At 38.6% G+C, this 20437-nt stretch overlaps 1 protein-coding gene across 4 annotated transcripts; it reads right to left on the bottom strand.

Moving 5' to 3' along the window:
- Window positions 1-580: 580 nt before the first annotated feature.
- PRIMPOL (primase and DNA directed polymerase) lies at window positions 581-20410 on the bottom strand. 4 transcript variants are annotated; one of them, XM_082315743.1, is made up of 15 exons: window positions 20346-20410; window positions 19601-19835; window positions 18401-18521; window positions 16580-16764; window positions 15309-15400; window positions 14178-14319; window positions 12569-12716; window positions 7276-7566; window positions 5422-5584; window positions 4014-4111; window positions 3520-3606; window positions 3333-3441; window positions 2072-2154; window positions 1942-1988; window positions 581-898 (listed from the first exon to the last, which is right to left on the bottom strand). In XM_082315743.1, the coding sequence occupies exons 4-15, from the start codon at window positions 16757-16759 to the stop codon at window positions 593-595; spliced, it is 1746 nt and encodes a 581-aa protein (XP_082171869.1). In that variant the 5' UTR covers window positions 16760-16764; window positions 18401-18521; window positions 19601-19835; window positions 20346-20410; the 3' UTR covers window positions 581-592. The 4 variants fall into 4 exon arrangements, with proteins under 4 accessions (XP_082171869.1, XP_082171868.1, XP_082171870.1 ...); XM_082315742.1 differs by having other exon boundaries at window positions 18401-18507; XM_082315744.1 differs by having other exon boundaries at window positions 18401-18501.
- Window positions 20411-20437: the final 27 nt, after the last annotated feature.

Raw genomic sequence — 20437 nt, 5'->3', positions numbered from 1 at the left:
ATAGTCTGTGTGAGAACTTACTCAGAACGTCAGTGAAATGAATGAAACAGCAATTCCAGTTACAGCAGTAAAACTTTCCTGTGGTCTGTTAATAATGTTGGGTTTTAATCTTAGGCTGTGAAAGTAATGTGATCTTGAAAGCAACATATACTTTTAAAAGAGAACACATAGACATTGGTTGAACTATTGATAGACAAATCTTTTTATTAAATTTGTATTTGAAATAAATAATTTCCTCCCATTTCTGGAAATAATCTACTTTACTTGGCTTATCAGTAAAACTTGGACATACAACTAATAACATAGAAAATGCACTGCAGTGAGTGTCAGAAGTGCTAAACTAGGAGTAGCATTCATGGTGAGTTTTCAGTCCAGTACTCTTCAGCCCCCGCATAATCTTCCGTGGTCTCCTCACGCTTGCTGAAGATCGTCCAGTTGCGGGCATGCTTGTTCCTTACTCAGTTCTTTGTCTTACGGCTCTGGCAGAGCATTTTTGAACTACATCGCAGCATTCCACAGACGGCACGCGATACGCACGTTGTGTTCAAGCAGGTTTCATTGCTAGCGGTCTGTTTGCTAGCCAAGTCCCTGGTTAGCTGCCGCCTTTATTGCAAGTGTCCTGTTTCCTTAAAGATTCCAGAAGAACTTCATCAGGAATTTCTTCCATGGCATAATTCAGACTATCATTTGCAGCTTCAGCTAGTTCCACATCTTCAGTAGCTTCTAGGAAACAGGCGTCATCGCTTGCATTGTCCCACTCGCTGTCTGACAACAGCAAGTCTTGAGACGAGCTCTTCTCCAGAGATACTGAGCTTTTCGACAAGTCTGATGCATTAGAATGGGGTTTTACTTTTTCTCCTGTGTTCCCCCTTGCATCCATTAGTGTATACTCTTCTTCCTTTTAGAAACAAGAATGCTATTTATTGCATATGAAAATGGTCTTCATAGCTTTAACCGCTCTGATCTGAAAGCCTGAAACTCGTACTGTCACGTGTAATGGATACTACAGAAAGCTGGCCAACGCGGCAGATTTCCCAGCAGGTTACTTTATAGCCACGCGATCCTGTGGAAGCCCGTTTTCATAGGAATAGGAATTTGCTGGTTTTCTAGCAAACTACAAGTAGTCTGTTGTATACAGCTTCTTAAAATAATACAAGGCTGAAACTAATTTTAGTGTCTGTTTAAAGGTACTGTCAGGATCTGAAAATGCATTTAAATTACGCTTTCTGTGAAATAACACTAATAACTATTGAGGATCTGCTTAAGTAGAGCTTACTGTGCCATTCTGCAGTATGACAGTATAAAAGTAGAAAGTGCAAATTTAAAGTTGCAGGGATGCCAACTCCTATTGCCCACTCAGTGGAAAAAACTGTTATGTTCAGGGCTTAGAATCTAGGTGCAGTATCAGGTCGGTTTAAATATTCTACCCATGTGGGTAAACATAACTGCTTTAATACACTAAAATGGAGTTACGTGAACTTCACATTTGAGGGTCGCTGACTTAAATTTGACTCTGACCGACTCAAGCGTTCCAGGAGCGCTTCTATTTTAGCTGGCCCAGCATGAAGTCAAACATGCACAGCAGAGCTTAACTTGGGCAGTTTTTCCATTCTGCACCTGTAGGGGTGGTGTTGGTTTATGCACTGGGAACTGCTCTTCAGACCAAAACGGAAGAAAATCTTTAGTCCCAGGTGAAGTTAGGCTGTTGCGGTAACTTAAGCTTTATCTGTGCTGACAGTGTTTGTGCTAGATCTGCTGCTGGAGAACTTAAAAAAGAATATATGGAGTTACCACACCAGCACAGCTGCCCTGGGGAGCTGTTCTATGCCAGTGTAACTACTGCATGGCGCTCAACAGGCTGCGCTGGTGGTGATTTTCAATGACTTCCAGAGACAGCTTTACTCACAAGAACTTTAGCATAGCGATAGGACAAAAACATACCTCTTTGAAAAGAAAAGGGAGACATATCCCCGGTGGTAATGGAAAACCTAAATCAAATACATGGCATTAAGTAAAGTTAGCATCCCAAAAAGTATTAAGTATAATTGCTTTGAAATCACAGAATACATACTTTGTGATTTGAAGTTGTTTTCTCTGCAGACTGGATCGTGACACTTTTGATACCAGACTTCCTTCTTCAGATCTACCAGAATCCTAAGAATGAAAGAATTTAGTTTTTAGTAACAGCCCATAAATGAAGTGAATGCATGCAGTAGGGAACTCTGACGCTAAATGAACAGGTTTTGTTTGTCCCCATCTATGGATATTGCTTTCATACTCTGACATACTTATTACATACTTTTTTTTTTTTGTACCGTCTTATTTTTTCAATAAACTTCAGGCCTCTTAAGTTAAAAATATATTTCTTTTAAGACTAATATCCAAAAGTGAAATTTAGTTAACTTCATTACATTAAGCTTGGAAGAAAAAGTCATTAAAGTAAGATTTGTACGTGGGAGCTAACTGTAAAATAAGATTTTGTTCCTGCTGCTGTTACAGATAATTTCATTATAAAAGCCAGATAAAAATCACTATTTCCTGTCAACTGATTAGACAACCCAGCCTTTCCAGCTGGGTTTAGAAACACCACGCTTCAAGCAACTTGCTTGAGAAACACCAAGTTCATCTAGCCTAGTGGCTGTGGGTTGGTTTTTTTTTTTTTAATACCTATATTTCTCAAAAACACATTCCTTATCCTTCAGTTATTTTAAATGTTATGTACAATTATTTTGAAGTTAAAATATTTCTACTAATGATATACTGCAATTCTAATGTCATCTAAAAACCCTGATTTTTCAACACTTATTTTGCTAAAACTGTAAGAAGCCCGAGTCCTCGTAGAGTCACTAGCAAAACTCATCTTGACCAAAGTGGTGGCAGGAGTTACCTTTGTCATTTTAATAACATAAGAATGTAACGTAAGGTGCACTGTAAATGAATTTAAAAGTGGTCTGTTTCCTTTATCTTAGTTCTGTTTGTTCAGCTTCCTAGCTAAGAAGCATCAAAGCACAGTACCGCTTAACAGCTTTAACATACTCTGACTTGTATGTTAGCATCTTTAGGCACGTATTTTAGGTAGCATGAAGATTATTTCATAGAGATATTGGAAATACAAGTTCAGTTATCACAAAGTAAATTTAGGGAGGGGGAGGTTTTTGGTTTGGTTTGGTTTTTTTAATAAGCATTGTATCCCCACAGAGCAAGAGAGCAGAAATTTTAACAGGTGCTGATTCTATGCATAAGAGATTTTCAGCATTTTTATAGAATAATAGTTGAGCAGGAAAATAAATAGAGCTGTTTTAATGTGACTAGTGAATAGTTAAAGAACATACATTATGTTGTTACTTTTGTGAGCTCTTCCAATATTTTCACACCAACGGTAACCAGAAATATCGTATATAAGTATTTCTTCCAGAGAGAGATAATTCCATCGTCGTATCCCTGGGGGGAAAAAAGTAATTAATTCTTTAAAAATCCTGCTGCAGAATACTCATTTGTAAATAGTAAAGTGGTCTTTACCTCCTTGCACCCCGTCTTTATTAACCAAAGAACGAACAAAATAATCAATTTCTGGATATGGCGAATCCCGATAACCTTCCATGGAATCTGTTAAAACAAAGACCACAGATGATACGTACTGTTACTGGTTTTGTCATTGTAATCTGTAATTGTTACACATTTTATATAGACCACAGACAGAAGATGTACATGAATCACACCAAATCATTAAATAAAACCAGGGATAAATCCAGTGTTAACTTCCCGTAGATCTTTAAACCGCTCCCACCTCAGGTACGGGGGGACTGGGACACAGCGTGACAGCTCTGGGAGCGGGAGAGGAGGGTACGTGGCATTCAGGTGCTGCAGAACGCCCTTCACGACCGCTGTGCTCTGCCTCCTGCAGAAAGCTAGCTGAAGAAAAGCTCTCTAAGAGGTTTCCAGGTGTGTAAGTCACAGTACATCTCATTTAAGAGTACTTGTTTTTTCTATACAATAGAAAAGGCTTGAGGTACCTCTACTGCTTCTGGTAGTTTTACTGTTTATAAAAGCAGGCATTTTTCTCTCCTCCTCTGAAAAGCCCGATGACAGAACTTTTGTGTCATCCTTCACTCTGAAGAAAAGAAAGAATACAAAGGAAAATGTGTGATTCTTACAGCGTAACAGTCTGGTATAACATACTGTAACATAACATAGTGTGGCACAACATCGCATAGTCCTGGGCCACCATCTCTGGGTGGCCCCACTGGAGCAGAGGGAGCTGGACCAGATGACTTCCAGAGGTCCCTGCCAACGTCAGCCATCCTGTGATCCTGCACACTACCTTTCGCTACCCGTACAGCACTTTTTCTTCTCATTTTGACAGTTTCCTCTGACTTACACTAGCAGAGGGCAGGGTTTCCTCCTTCGGAACAGCAAAATTTGTTTCCTGGCAAAAATCCCAGGACCCGGCCATTTAAAGGCCGCTGGTCCACTGCAGTATTTGCGGTAGGTGTAATATTTATGCCTATATACCCTTGGAAAGGTTTCAACCTTTTTTGTTTTGCCTTCTGCAATGAACTGCTTTCCTTGCCATATTCCTAGCTGGAAGCCAGATGATCACAGAAGACGAAATTCAACGCAGCACAATTCCTCATCCATATTTATGACAGACTCGGCTGATACCCGTGATCTGAATACACCACGCAGTGGATGCTACAGGGCCACTGGCATCAGTTCAAGACCATGAACATTTCAGGATACAAAAAATGAAGTCACAACAAATATATGTTTGTCATAAAAATATTATACATAATATCATACAGATGGAGGTACCACTTTAACCTTCTTTCTGCTACAGTAACAATTAGGATCATCTTAAGATACAGTCGGTGCAGGGCAAGATAGATCGGAGGTTTAGATTAGATGCAGAAAAGTTGATTATTATACGTACCAGCATCCAGCCTAAGGAGGTATCTGCACTGAATGGGAAATCTGGTATGCAAGTAAACAAGTACAAAAATCCTTTTTATTTTTTTATCTTGCTTTGGAAAATAGACTCTTTGTATTTAATTGACTGGAAATCTGTAATTTTTCCTTTCAGAACCATACAGAATCCAACCAAACTTAATAACGGTTACATTTCAGCATTTTGAGTGTGTACAGAGAAATGAGGCACAACTCAGGAGCCATACCACACATTCTGTGTTCTTTAAACATTTGAAGGTAGGTTTGGGGGAAGGAAAAAAAAAAAAAAAAAAAGTAGTCCGAAGAAATTTTTTCTTCAAAAACAAGGAATTCTACTGGAAACTCCTAAATTACACTATAACAATGTTCATGGAATAACTGTCCATTGATAGTAATTGTTCATAACTGCTGCAGGAGAAAAATCACTGAAACATATATTTAAAGATACTGTAAATTCCACTAGAATTAAACAATTACCTGATGTTGCAGATCAAAGAGGAAAGAAAGTATGCTTCTTCCAAGGAAACATTCTCTTCACAGTTAGGGACAAACTTGTTATCCTCTGCTATCTTCAGGATCACATTTTTTCCTGCTTTTGACGATTTATACATCCGGAAATTTCTATTCCTTGTATAAACTCCTACAGGAAAACAAGTATTTCTTAACATAACAATGCTGGCTAGGATTTAAGGTACTTAGTGCTTGGAAATTAAACAATGGACAAAAACTCTTACGACTTCAGCTCACCTCCCGTAGAAGAAACGCAACAAAGCAAGATCACGCACACATGTACGTTTTTATGTTATAGAAGGATTAAGACAAACACTCAACACCTCTACAGAGGCATTTTAATCCTTTTGACATTGTAATTGCTAAAAGTTTCTTCCAGTACAAAAAAACGGTGCTTTCGCATTAACTTTGTGAAATACAGCTGAGCATAAAAAGCTACACAATTATTGTAAGCAGCGAGTACTTCATATTCATCAAACTTCCCGGGCTTTGTGTACCAGACACCACTTGTGTGTCGTTCACTGTGAAGTATGTACCAGGAAAACTTCCTTCCAATCTCAAAAACAAACAAAAAAATGAACAGGTATCGTAAACATTGCCTCATCTGTCTATGAATGTCTTGAGGAGGTGGGCGTTATTTGTGGGTTACACTGAATTTTCATGGAGATAAAAGAATTAAAAGATGTCATACAACACAAACATCACATCCCTTTCTATCACTGCAGCCTCATGAGGTAACTCAGTATTCCAGCTATTTTGATTTTAGCCGTCCAGTTTTGAGGTAATGTGTGTAACAGAAATATTGAGGATGGTTAATTTTTGGGGACTAACATCAAATTCTTAAAAGGTGAAGTGACACAGTAAACAATTCAGGGTTTTTTAATTTCCATTCACGAATATGCTTGAAGGAATTTTGAACAGTAGGTGCGAAGTCATCCTTCTGAATCAGTAATGCAGAAGCCTAATACAGGGACAACTTTGGGGTTACGTTTCAACAAATAGGACATCCTGAAGAGGCCAGCAATAAAAGTGATCCTGAATTCCATGAGAAGAATTTGAAGAAGTGGGGGTTCTTCAGAGAAGTCTGAGAAAAAACACGCACCAGTCCTCAAGCACATAAAACAACGCTAAAACACAAAAAGCACACAAGGCCGTGCTACACTATTTTCATTTCACTGAGACAGGGCAAAAAGCAGAGGAACCAGATAAACGGATGGAGAAGGGTGAAACAGTCAAACTTTAGGTTGCCTATGGCTGCTGTGCTCCTGGAGATTTTTAGCATTTTAATACCATGAACAGGCTAAGCACAACTGGGGCATGAAGTGCCCAGCCCAAAATGTCTATTACTCTGTCATTAAAACCTAACAACTGCCATTGCGGGGGGGGAAGAGGGCTCGATTCACACATGTAGAACAATACCGAAGGCCACACCTGTAAGACTTGTTCCATAATGAAGCAACTTCCAATTCAACTGAAATGACAAAAATGCAATATATGCTATCCTCTTTTAATCCAAATAGGAGCACTAAGTCCTTAAGAACAAAATTAGAGTCTTGTGTGGCAAGAGTTTCTTCAAACTTCAGAACAAAATAATTAAATGGAATATAAGAAGTTCCATGGACCAAGAATCTGAGGCTCCTTCAAAGTACAGCATTTATGATTACAGTTTCAGCACATACTGTATTTGGTTTAAATTCTGATCGTAGGGATAACAATAAGAACGTTGTTGTTCTTACTGTCTGTAATCAAAGATTAAGGAACATCCAATTTCTTAACCTTTGTTGCATTCCAAAGAGGTTAAAAATCACTTCTTATATTTACCTAGATCCACAAAAAGTTGCTTGTCTCCTTCTTTATTGTTTACTATTAGAAAAGAAAATTCCGCATCTTCTCCCTGGTGTGGTGTTTCCATATCATTTGTTTTGCCAGCACTGGCTGGCCAGCCTTTGGAAGCATCTTCGATGGCTGCGAGGTTTGTAAGAGAACCACTTAATCCAACAGCTTCTGCAGAACGCTGGAAATCATGTCCTGCTCCTTCTTCTGGATTCACAACAGCAGCTTTACGCTCCATTAACCTTATAGCAGGCTGCAAAATGGTTCTCACAAAGTTACCTTAAAAACAAACAAACCCAAAGCAGATAACGTCATGTATGAGTCAAGAAAGAACTTAACTCTGCAACCTGTGCAAATATTTTTCAAAACAGCCAAGATGGAAGTGGTTGGAGTCTGGGGGGGTTTCTTCCCCTTCTGGAGTTTTTTAAAAAATCTTTTGGACCAGCCCAGTGCACAAAATGGTTCTGGTTAGTAACTACAAAACCCATTCTTGGCAAGAAGTTTTACTAAACTTTTTTTTTAAAAAAAAAAACATGGGAAAATAAACAGTTGTGCATATATTAATTGTATCATACAGCCACAATCCTCCCCCTTGCAATTTTACGACTGAGAACAGAGAGAACCGCAAAGCGAGTTGGCTTGGCAATCTCCTCATTAGAAATAAAGACAACATAACTGCATAGGCTGTCACTACAATTTCCTGAACTAAATTCAAAGTCCCAGACAGAAATGCAAAATTGAAATAAACGTCTTTTGTGTCTTTCAAAAGAATTTCTTCTACCCATCACAACACCTCTATCACTGCAGTTAATTAAAGCCTCTGACAGACAAGAGCTCAAGCTGCTCCCGTGCTTGGAGCACAAATGATCTTGATTTAATGATTAATACGAGGAAGACTTTTGCACTGAAATTTCTGTGAACCTGAATTTTCCACTAGAATGTCAGCAACTTACTGAGCAAGTTCAATCTGGGTCTTCATGCTAGCTTAGCACCAACATTTCTGCAGATGAACAGGCTGTTAATAGTACGACTTATTCAAATGCTTAATGTAGGACCACTTTGTTAAAGATGATCGTCATATAAAAAAGTAAGTAAAGTAGTCACGGTGCTTTACAAAATGTAGTTTGATTTAATATTTCAAGTACCACTTAGTGAAACTCTTCAATACACGCATAAAGCATTCATATAGCTTTGCTATTATACAACTTATTTTTTCATCCAACCATAGGTAGTTTTTAATCATTTAGCTGAATATTTTTGCAGTAGTTAACGACAGCGTGCGATGACATTAACAAGCTCAGATTTAGGATTCTGAAGAGCTTGTGATTGTCACTCTCCCTACTGCTTCCCCTAATTTCACTTGCAGAATGATTAAAAAGGTTTTCTTGCAGCTTCACGGTGTATTAACTGATGTAAGTTTGACCAGGCCTTACCAGAACAACAAATTGCTTTAACAAAAGTATTTTGCAATGACTTTTCAAATTCCCAGTATTGTAATTCAACTCCTGCTGTACCTCCAGGCTCTGCTAGATGGTAACCAAAGACAGACAAATAAAAACCATGGCCAAATTATTTGCAGGGAGAAAGAGAATAGAATAAATACAGATGTGGAAAAAAAACCTAGGAGGAGGAAGGAATACTGGCAAGGAGGGTTCTGCAGTTGTTGGGTGAAGCTTCAGTGGGGAACCTGAGAGAACATGAAGTATCGGTCCTCCTATGCTACGTATCAGCAGAATGACTCAGTGTATCACGCACCAATATCACCGTCCTCGTAATTCATTACAGGACTACTGAGGCGTACAAATGATTCATAGTCACAGACAGCGTTTTAACCCTGTGCGTCCAAATATGCACGCAGGATTTCTTAGGTTTGTAACAATCGTTACTTGGATCTCCCGTTTAGGGAGAAAATGTACCTATCTCAGAACTGAAGTTTATTTCAATTACCACAAAAGTTAAAGTATCTTTAAAAGTCCTGGTTGATCACTTCCTTTTTTTGTGTGTCTAATGAAGTAACGATCACTCTGGTGTCAGAACAGCAAGGGTTCTGTCAGGGAAAGATTATTTGGGGAGTTCTTTATCATTCACACACACCTTTGTCTTCTCTCTTCCCGTTTCTTCTAACTGGTCAGATGTGGGAACTAAACCCTGCATTTCACACTTTTCATTCTTGACTGTATTTTGTATTTTTATATTTGGGATTTGTCAGCTGTGTAGATCAATGTAAATTCACATGTCTCCACAGCTTTCCTGCAGACGGACCTACATGATCTCCTGTGCTTTCTTACATGAGCTATCAACTCAGTCCCTGTATTTTAATTCTAACTAGTAACAAATTCCAAATATTACATGCTAAAAGTTTTTAATCATATTTAATTTTAAGACCATGCACTTTGTGCGTGACTCCTGACATAAAATGCTTATGAAATAATGTAATCCAAGTTCATATTCTAGTTTATCCCACATAAATACCACTAACTCATCTTAAAGTAATTTTTATTAGAAAGAACACCACAATGATGAATTTTTAAAAAAGACAACACTTGAATGTGTCTGAAAAATATATTAACCCTTTTAAGTTTAATATTAGACAAAATCTTTCTGTCACCTCAAAGAATATATAGATTTTCCTACAGATTCTGTGAAATTACTTTATGAAGTTATCTGCATTCTTAGTTATGTCCTACAGCAGAATATTTTGCACAAAGTACAAAGCTAATACACTTTAAGCCAGGTTTGTCAAGCACATAATTACTAAAATGCATTAATGAAAAGTCTAGAGTGCAATATTATTGGTAACATGCATGAATTCAACACTGACATTTACATCTCTCTCAAAAAAAAAAAAAATCAATTTTTACTGCAGCTTCAGCATCTTTTTGAAAAGGCAAAGGCAGAACACAATCTCTAAATATATTTTAAGTCTGACAGTAAACACGTCAAATTCACGTCACGGTAGAGACGCAGAACACAACTAATGGACTAGAATAAACAGTCGAAGCTTCTACTGAAAGAACCGACTAATGTAATGTAGTCATCAAGATCACGGGCTAGAATTGCTGTCATACCAAACTATTTATCATCCATGTATTACTTAAGAGTTCACAGTGGCAGAGGAGTTAAAGACCATACTTTTGAACTAAAAATTGCAGTGATCCCATTTAAGTTTTTGGGGTTTGTAGCTGTTACCACAGTGTCCCGTAAGAAATAACTGCTCTGTGTCACGCCTGGGGCTGGCAGCCAATACTATAAGCATTCGCTTACAACTTTGACAATCTGCTTAGCTTGCCATGCGAGCTACTCCTCAAAAGGTTGAGGGACAGAGATTCACTGCTCCCAAGAATGAGAAATAGGGTTTTTAATGTCAAAAAAAGCTGAAAAAAATGGTTCTGAGAAATCCTATGGCTTCTGTGTTGGAGTAAGGATCTGAAATTTGGCCTGAAGTGATGCTTAGGCCATGGACCACGTGCGTATATTAAAAATATTTTGGGGGAAAAAAAAAAAGTTGTACATGCACGCAGGCCTACAAGATCCAGCCTCTCCTTACAGGTTGCTCTACTCCTCTGGCTGTTCATGCTGACAAGACCTTTCATAGGCGATTCCTCAGAGCAACACAGACCATTTGCCAACCCTATACAACTTTGATCCAACAGTACGTGTGTTCTGCCCATGAAATAACAAGACAATTCAAAAGGACAAGATTATTTTCTCTAATGCTGTACTGGGCTAGAAAGTAGCCCAGCACTGTCTCATTAATGACAGCATCACTGTGCTGTCACTGAGTACTAAAAGCAAAGAGCCCATCTTCCCTGTGCTCTCTACAATCCCCTGCTAGGACATACACAGTGCACAGTAAGAAGCTACTTAAAAAACACAGAAGGTATAAAAAAAGAAGACATATAGTATAAGCTTTACTCAAGGCTGGAATGAGGGAAGGTGCAGAGCTAAAAAAGGAGGTAAGGGTAAGAAAGGAAAAGAAAGACTGGGCATGAAGACACTCAGACAGATTGTGACCAAGCAGACAGCAGAATAAAAGCCGCAACCTGAGTGGGACCCAAATTATGATCCCAACACTCTCAGCTCTTCCTGTTGTACTGCCAGTGGAAACCCAGTCACAAAGCATGTAATTTCATTCTCTCTGATAACACGTAATCCTCCTGCTGTTGTCACAGTTCCTTCTGAACGCAAACGGTAGAGCTAAATGTCACAAATCTATATTTCATCCCTTCCAATAACCCATGAGATTATTAATATGGTACTATATAACAGCATTTCTGCTTCCGCTCCCTCACCCTGTTTGTCTGTTTGAAAGGAACACAATAAGGAACAAAGATTACAAAACCAAACACTCAAATATTAAGAAACAACAAAACCAAGGCTGCAGGTGCAATGTTAAATAACCCAAACTTCTGCATTTGTAGGTTGATACAGATTTTAATTCCACCGCTGGGCAAGCTGTTTTCCATCAGTTCCTGCTGCACTCTGACAAAACTCAGCTGATATTCTATTGCGCCCTCGGTGTTCAATGCATGTCTATAAGCCTGCTTTACTGCACACCATACAGAACATACATATACACAAGAAGAATAAATTATGAATTTCAACATTAACTTTTCTCAATGCTCACCACTAGCACCTCAGTGCTTCACAATCAGTATTTTAAAAGTATGTTCAAAATACTTCTGTGAAGTGAGGAGGTAGTATTATACTTATTTTTAAAATGGAGTCAAGACAACCCTGAACTGGCAGTTCTTTGTGCTGGAGTTGCCATATCCCATGAAATCCCAACTTACATCAACAACTAAAATTGCTTTCAGCTTTCTCTTAATCGTCTTCATGCACAGGTGGCTTGAAACCATCTTTGTCCTGCCTTTCTGACCCTGTGCTGAGCACAAACCAACTGTCTTTACAGCCAACAATTGTAGCTTTAATTGTTGAGACAGACATATTAACCTGGAAATGAAGGACTCATAGTCACGCTGTAAAACAATTTTCAAGCCAAAAGCCAGTCTTGCCAATAGTTTCGTAAATGAAACATACAGGCACAAAAAAAGTTACATTTTTGCAAACACAAATGCTAATTATAGAAAAAGGAAGTAGAAGATGGGTTGAGAAATAATGAGGCTTAATGAAGTAGAAATAGGTAGTCATTTCTGCTGGGAATACGTATTTGTTTCCACGTATAATTCAATTAAAATAAGTATTCAAATGTGAGATGGTACTGTACAAAGTCAAAACCTCACCTTTTATTTCTAGGTGTAAGAGAAAAGAACACACTTACCAACATGAATATTATCCTTAAATACAGTCTTTTGGGGTAGAAATATTAAGTGTCGACTAAATTTTTCATCAGTACTGGAATCTAAATTCAAGACATCTTTGGCTGAACAATTTACATCATAAAGTTCTTTTAATTTTTGGCTGACAAGCTGAAATGATAAACATGCATTAGACTATTTTCTCTAGCATTTTAATAGTGGTATCTATAAAACCTAACACAAATGCAGATGCTACATCTTTATTTCAAGTTTTTTTTCTCATTTTGAGCATACAATTAATTTAATTCAAGCTAACTCATAACAAATTTTAACCAAATTTGACATAGAGTGTATAAGCAAGTCACTGAATATATTAACAGTGATAAGCTGAGCAGATTTTTCAGTTTTTCATGTTAAAGTCTAATTTAGCGTCTTTATTTTCTGCTTTTTCCCACCACAAAGCAGTTCACACCCACAGTGACAATGTTTGTAATGCAGGCTTATCTAGAATGGAAGATAGAGGCTAGCATGATACAAAGGCTTGGTATGCTAATTCACTGTTATGATTTAGCTAATTCATTGGTATGACCCAATGAACACTAACTAAGTGGAAAACTTAAGATGTCTGGCTCTAAAATAGATCTAAAAACCTTCTATAAGCTAAGCTTGTGATTACGTATGTTTAGGACTGGGACTCAGAACCTAAGGGTCTGGAAGCTTAGGATTTTAGCATCTCAGATCCCCCACCCAGCAAATCCAAAGTTTTGTTCTTAACCTGAGGAATCTCTAGATTTCAGACTCGATCCACAATGGAGTAAACCCCTCCGGATTCTGTACCAATGAAGGGTTCTTTACAAAGGAACAACCTCAATCATCATCTTTCTTTCCTTTCCAGCTAGGGACACGTAAGCATCAGAAGTCTCACAAATAAATGGCCACTCACAAAGAGGTTTTTATTGGAACAGAAGATATTCTTCTAAAAACCTGCTTTATTTTCCACCTCTGTCATATTGAATTTGCAGTGGAGCAAATTTTCCAGCCAAATTTGCAACAAAACGGAAAGTTGCACTATTTAATAAAATTGATAATTAACAAAGATATTTAACTTTAGGTACCAAACTGATAAGTGCAGTCACCTGATGTCCTCCACATTATCATTTAACTCAACTATAATGAACTGCCATCCGAAGATACCTAAAATCAGGAGGGGTCTATTGGAGCCTTGATATCCAACTGCACCAGCTGACAAAGGAAATGAACTGAGGAACATCTGAATGGAACTTTTATTGATGTTACACTGAAGCATACCTAAACACTCCCTCAGTTTTACAGCTTTGAAGTGGCAGAGCACATAGAGCAATCGGCAAAAGCAAACTTATCATATCAGTAAACCTACAGTGAATACAAGCATTTCAGCAACCACCATTCTCTATTTTTTCCTTTCATTTAAAGGAGAGAACCTTTGCTTTAATTATAACAGTACTTTTTACTTCATTAAAAATAACCACTAGGTCTACAATTCTCTTTCTTTTTACTACAGAATAATCAAGATAAAGTGGTAAATGCTTTGGTTTCATATTAAATCAACAACAAATTCATATTAATCTACAACATGACTTTGCTTCAGTTTACCTCAATTAACTTTGCAACCATACTCTTGCCATCTGCACCAGGATTTGCTGGTTTGTAGAACTCCAAATCAAAATAAAGTTTGCAAGCATCTTTTTCAGGAATTACTTCATAGCAATGCATAAGACTTGTTTTATAACCTTTCCTAAGGAAAAACAAAAATCACAACCTCTCATGATAAACATTATACATATTTATCAGTTGCAAACAAGGATCCCACAAGTCCTAAATATTCTTTTATTTTTCAATCACCCATATTAAAAAAAGTAGCAGCCCTATAACGCTTTGAAAAATTTGTAACTAACTAACTTCAGCATCAAATATCAACACAGATATTTGGCTGGCCTAGAATTTAAGTTTGTGAAATATTCTCCTTCCCATCCCCCCCCAAGTCTTATAATACATACTGTCAACAGAAATGCTGTTGAGAATTTAAGGAATGATGGAAACTACAGTAGAAAACTTATTAAGTTATCACTCATATGTCTTAAGCACTAAAAATGAGATTACACAGATTTTTTTTCCAACTAAATTAAAAGTTAATCTCATTTTCAAATTGAGAAAAAAAAATCAAGTTTACTTTTCATATAAAAACTGACTCTTAGCTTTCTTTTACTTCATAACCAAATGTTTTATTGTAGAACAAAAAATTGGGAAAAAAAGTTTGGCGCATGATCAAATTGTCAATGCTTGAAACTACATCACGCAAATACAAAGCCGTAAATTGGTAACCAGACGTTTATATTAATGCCCATTTAAGCTGATATATGACTAATCATAGAAATATGTTTGTGTCACGTGTTGGTATGATCCCCTGAGGAAAGCTGACAGCGAAAGCAAATCTACTGCGATTAGATTTAAGTTCCGTAGACGGGGTCCTTAATTCACAGGAAATAATGGCAGTCTGCAACTAAAAAGAAAGTTGAAACCCACTATAGATTACACTGGTTTGTCCTTATGAAGATTTTCCCCATGGCCAAGATGAAACCACAGGCCACCCGTTACTGTTCTGTGCTAGTCAGAGCAGCAGATGGCTACTGGATAGCTATCCAGTAACAGCTATTACTAGATAACAGTATATCCAGTATATTACTATCTTACAGTAACGAATAGGGTACCTTTTCAAATACTCACGTGTAATAAAACCAAAGCTCTTTGTATGTTGTCACAAGGTAAAACCTCTGTCCACTTCGTGCATTCTTTTCCAAGGCAAATACGTGAACATCCTTTTAAAATAAAAACTTTTTTTTTTTTATTCAAAGAACCAGTTAAAGTCTTCAGAAGTTTCTATTTGACATTAATTTCCTTGGTCAAAGGTTAGTAAATATTAGAAAACTATAAGCAGATCACTCATGCTTTTTCAACCCAAGTAGCATCTGTTTTTAGTTAAGAACATCATTCTGATTTCAGTTACACGAGTGAAAATTTGAAGCTTTCCTTTGCTGTGCATTAATGTAAATTCTGTTTTCCCTGTAAAGTCGTCTTTTTTCTGATCAGTGGCAAGTGCATCTAACAGGAGGAGGAACAATGTCCCGAAAGGAACAGTTTTATGGATATGATGGCAGCATATGGCTTTATAGCAAATATTCTTTACACTTGTCCTGGTTTTGGCTGGGATAGAGTTAATTTTCTTCCTAGTAGCTGGAAGCTAACCCAGCCCAAACCAGGACAACACTCTACATTATTTAAATCCAAAAAAGGAAATCTGAAAAGAAAACAAACAAAAAAACCCCACTGCCAAGCCAGTGAGAGTGCATTTTGGAAAAGAGACTGTCAGGATTACTTAAACACTTAAAACGGTGGGAAGAAACCCTGGTACTTTCTTTAAAAGCAGCAATCAATTTGAAAAGTATTAAATGCAGAGAACTGAAAACAGAGAATACATTTTGCATAACATTTATTTGGCTCATCACTTATTATCATCCGAACTTGCTACTCTGATGCCATTGGAGAGCTGTATTGTTTTTATTGTGTCTCTGCCTCCTCTTTATCTCTTTTTCTTCCTCAGTTTTTTCCTCCTCTTTCTTCCTACTCAGCTCTCACTACCTTCCCATTCTCCTGCCAACCTTGACAGCTTCCTTATCTTCAGAAGGAACAAATCTATCACTACAATGTTACCAAAAAGCACTTTTACTGTTAGAGGTTAACACCACATATCAATTCGTATGTTAGAATTAGTACTTCTTAGAGCTACCTCCAGTGTAGCATGATCTCCTACAAAGAAAGAAAACAAAACAAATCAAAACTTGCTGTTTCAGGACTGGAGAAAAGAAAAAAAAAAAAAAGAAAGAAAAACAAAACATCCTGCAATCTGATAAAGACTTTACTGTCAACCAAGCTTTTAAGTGAAGTCCAACCTGGAAAGTACCTGAAGAGTAGAGGCATTCACCTAAGAAATAATTTACCTCTTTGCAGGTTTTTACATAATTGAAAGCTTCAGCCTGCCGACAAAATATTTTCCAAACAGAGGATGGCTGAAAGGGTTTGGACAGTTTTGGTCTATAAACTGGAGGAAGAGGGTTTCTTTCATAGTAAGACGCTAGTTCTTCAACTTTATTCAGTCTTTCTTCCCATTTTCTCTTCATCTGTCCTAAAGCAATTACAGAGTCAAATCAGTATCAATTTCTGTTTGTGACTCAATTTTAATATATCCTGTACTCATCACTGCTTTTGATTCTGGTTTTGTTGAGCATACTTTATTTATTAACTGAGAGTAGCCAATATTCCAAATCAACACCCAACCTTGCTATGATACTCATTTTAACACTAAATCTTTCCACACAGTTTTGGAAGTAAAAGATCTTCATATTAATACTATCAAAGATAAACACAACAGAATAGACACAATAAGAGAAGGCCTAGGAAATTTCTTTTTTGTTTACAGAATGGTATTGCATTCCTCCTCAAAAAGTATACAAACTGCGTTAACTAGCCTCACAACATTAGAAAGGAGTGAAAAAAAGCGATTATTTCTGCTTTATGGTTGGAGAGACAAATGAGATCATTAATTTTCATGGGTAGTCCAGCACTTGAGTTCCTGAGAAAAATTAAGATTTCAGTGACTCTAGCTCCGAGGTCTATATCTCAAAGCAAAAGAACGGAAATCCAAAATGAGGGCTCCATTCTCCACTGCCAACCTTCGCTATTGATCAGTAATACTTTTGCCTGCTTTAGAATCTCATGTACCTACTTTAAAATCTCATGTGCTTTCTTGCAAACTTAAGATAGCAATCTTATCTCTTTTCAAGAAATAGCATATGATGCAGTAATTAATGCCTGCTATCTTGCAACCTTTAACTTCTAGTCACATAAAGTAATCCAAATGCTACAAAATAATGCAGTAAAGCATAAACACATATTAACGTATGTGTAATTATTTGTAAGTTTAATTAACCTTTTTTTTCTGGGAAAATTCATTGCCCCTCTGAACACCTGCAAATCGGTAAAGAGCACTGCTAACCAACTGTGAAACAGAAGAGGGGCAAGAAGTAAAAAAAGATGAAGGTGCATCTTTTTGTTCTGCCCAGCATAACCACTTACCAACCCCTGGTTCTTATAACAACCTCCCAGTTTCAATGAAAGATAAAAATAAAAATGAAACTGACCCTACCCAAAAGTGTTCAAACCTTTAACAAGCTGGATCCACAAGGTGAGTTTAAGTATTTAAATACCCTCGTGGGCCCCAAAGCCCAAATTTTAGATCCTCTGAATCCCCCTCAAAGCTTTCCACAGTAAAGGTTCCTGGACACCTACATTTCTGCCCATGGTACGTCTAAGCTTGCCTTGTTTTGGTAGTTTAATGCCTATGTCAAGTTTAAATAATGGAATGTTTTTTCTCTTACAGGGGTCAGACATAGTATCTCTATAGACCTTGTCAGTCTCCTGACCTGTAAACTTCCTCCACTCCCTTCCTTTTCCTGCAATTAGTTTCTTCTTTGGGAAGAAAGAAAATGAAATTATAGACAGGAATTGGCATTTCTCAGAAGTGCTAGCAGAACCCTCAGTTTCATTTTGATGCTGTTGGCTCTGTTGTAAATGAATTGGGTGCAAAAGACATTCCCTCCATCAGCTCTTTCCCACAAGGCAACCATTAAAAAGAAGGGAAGCGAAGGAAAATTCCCATAATTCTCTACTCATTTTAAACTTCCTAGTTAGATCAGGACATAGTTCTGCAGAAACACAACTGGGAGGAGATCTGAACCTGAGAGAAGGCTGATGACCCTTACCTTAAACAGATCTGCCACTGTTCTTGCAGTCCAAACACTCTTGGATTCTCAGCAGCCCAACGTACCAGGTCTTTTCAAGGTAACTTCAGTTCTTGTATCAACTATACCTATCGCAACGCATCTATTTAGAGCACATACAATTCACACTTACAGACTAGGTGTAACTACCGACTAGCTTTCTGAGTTTACTGGGAAATTCCTACTTCATTGTCCTCTCTTCTGTCCCACCAGAAGTAAGGGGAGTAATTATTTTTATTTTACTTGCCAGAAAGAAATTTTGTCACCAACATGTTTGGACATCAGTGTTTTTGACTCAGCAGGATGATCGCATGAAGACCCTGGGAAAATGTGTCTCCTGGGAGATGACTTAAAGAACTTGCTATTTCATTACCCCCCCCTTTGATGGAAGACTATTTCTTTTTTCGTGATGAGGATAGTGGACATCTTGTATTTTTATGCCTTAGATGGTTGTTGGTTGGTGGGGGTTTTTTTAAACAAATGGACTCGCCATTTTAGAAATAGCAGTTTTCTCCCTCATGCTACAGGGGAAAGACAGACACAAATGCATGATTTCATCATATGTGACCCTACATGTTAGTAAAAAAAACCCAAACAAACGAAAAAAACAAACCCAAACTCAAAAATCTGTAACGATTATGACAAAACACGCTATCCACACCTGCTGCAAAATGAAGCTTAGACATGCAAATCAACCGCTACTCAAAATAACATGACTGCGTTGGTTTCCTGGCTGGTGTGTATCATGCAACATAGTTCTATGGCAGAATCCATGCTCCTCAACACTAATAAACCCATGAGATTTTCTCCCAGCTACTGATTCAGCCTTAGAAGAACATATTAAATAACTTTCTCCCTAGTGCTAAATTTCTTAACGTTAGTGAAAATTAGCTTAGTTATCCTTATGTTGAGCTGAACTGTGGCAGACTGACAACCACCACTCATCTTCCCTCACCAATAACAAGGAGCATCAAATTTCCATCTTGTGCTCCTAATAGAAGTAGCTTCTACAATTAAGATTCGAGGAATTTTGTGCAAAACGCAGGATATTAGACCTGGTGGTACGACCTCAAAAAGTAGGCTAGTGCCTGTTGTGAGAAGCTGCAAAACTTAGTTTCCAATGTTAAACTTACTCTGACTCCTGCTACCAAACGTCAGTGTACAAATATGAAGCTAACTGACCTGAAAGTTGATGATGAAGCTGAAACTAGCCCTCAGCTTCAGAGAGCTGTTGCGTAAGGCCGAAGAGCAGGGCACCGGGACGCCAGTAGGACGGTATGTTCAGGCGGCATTTGTCGATCGGCTGTACCATTGCCAAGCTTTCATCACGCAGCGGCGGGTGATAAACCCCATCAAAAGTGGAAGGTCCTGCTCTCACACAGCTCAGGACATCTGCGCTCATCTAGCTCGCTGAAATCTGAAAGATAGACTCTGATTTGGTAATCGCCCCCACAAATTACTTAAGATAGCGATTATCTTTATAAACCACCATTCTGTCAGAAAGGTAAATTTTTTTCAGCACGCAGAGGAACTAAAACAAGACAAAAAACCAGCAGGGTCTGGGTCACGCGAAGTCCAACGTCACAGCACTAAGCGCGGCGTAAGGCGTCACTGTCACACAGCTGTAAGAGGCTCAGCACCCGAGCCCACGTAAGGCTCGCGTGGGCACCCCTACGCGTGGGGGCGACGCTTAAGAACAAGCCCTTGCGCTTCCCGCCGTGTGACAGCGCACACCCGCGGCGACCGGCAGGCCGCGGGGAGCGGAGGGCAGCGCAGGCGGCCGCCCCGCGCTTCTCCTCAGCCGTGGCGCTCGGCCCGGCCCCACGCCTCCTTCCCCGCCTCAGGGCCGGGAGCACGGCGGGGAACGGCCTCAAGGACGCGGCGCGGAGGGGAGGGCAGGGCAGTACCGTCCCCGCCACCGACTCACCGCCGCAGCCCGCGCGCTGCCGCCGTTGGCGTTTGAACGACGTGCCGTTGGAGCGGGCGGGCCCCCCCGCCCTTCGCGGGGAGGAGCCAGAG

This window comes from Platalea leucorodia, assembly GCF_965183815.1.
Source record: "Platalea leucorodia genome assembly, chromosome: 6".
NCBI classification, from domain to species: Eukaryota; Metazoa; Chordata; class Aves; order Pelecaniformes; family Threskiornithidae; genus Platalea; species Platalea leucorodia.
This window is presented reverse-complemented; position numbering and strand designations above follow the sequence as displayed.

Bases quoted from the DNA above. Each gene is read 5' to 3' on its own strand.
- PRIMPOL (XM_082315743.1), bottom strand. From the start codon at position 16,759: ATGAAGAGAAAATGGGAAGAAAGACTGAATAAAGTTGAAGAACTAGCG. The intron at 12,717-14,177 runs GTAAACTGAAGC...TTATCATTTCAG, and splicing joins TGGTTGCAAAGTTAATTGAG to CTTGTCAGCCAAAAATTAAA. The intron at 4,112-5,421 runs GTAATTGTTTAA...TCTTTTCTTCAG, and splicing joins TCTTTGATCTGCAACATCAG to AGTGAAGGATGACACAAAAG.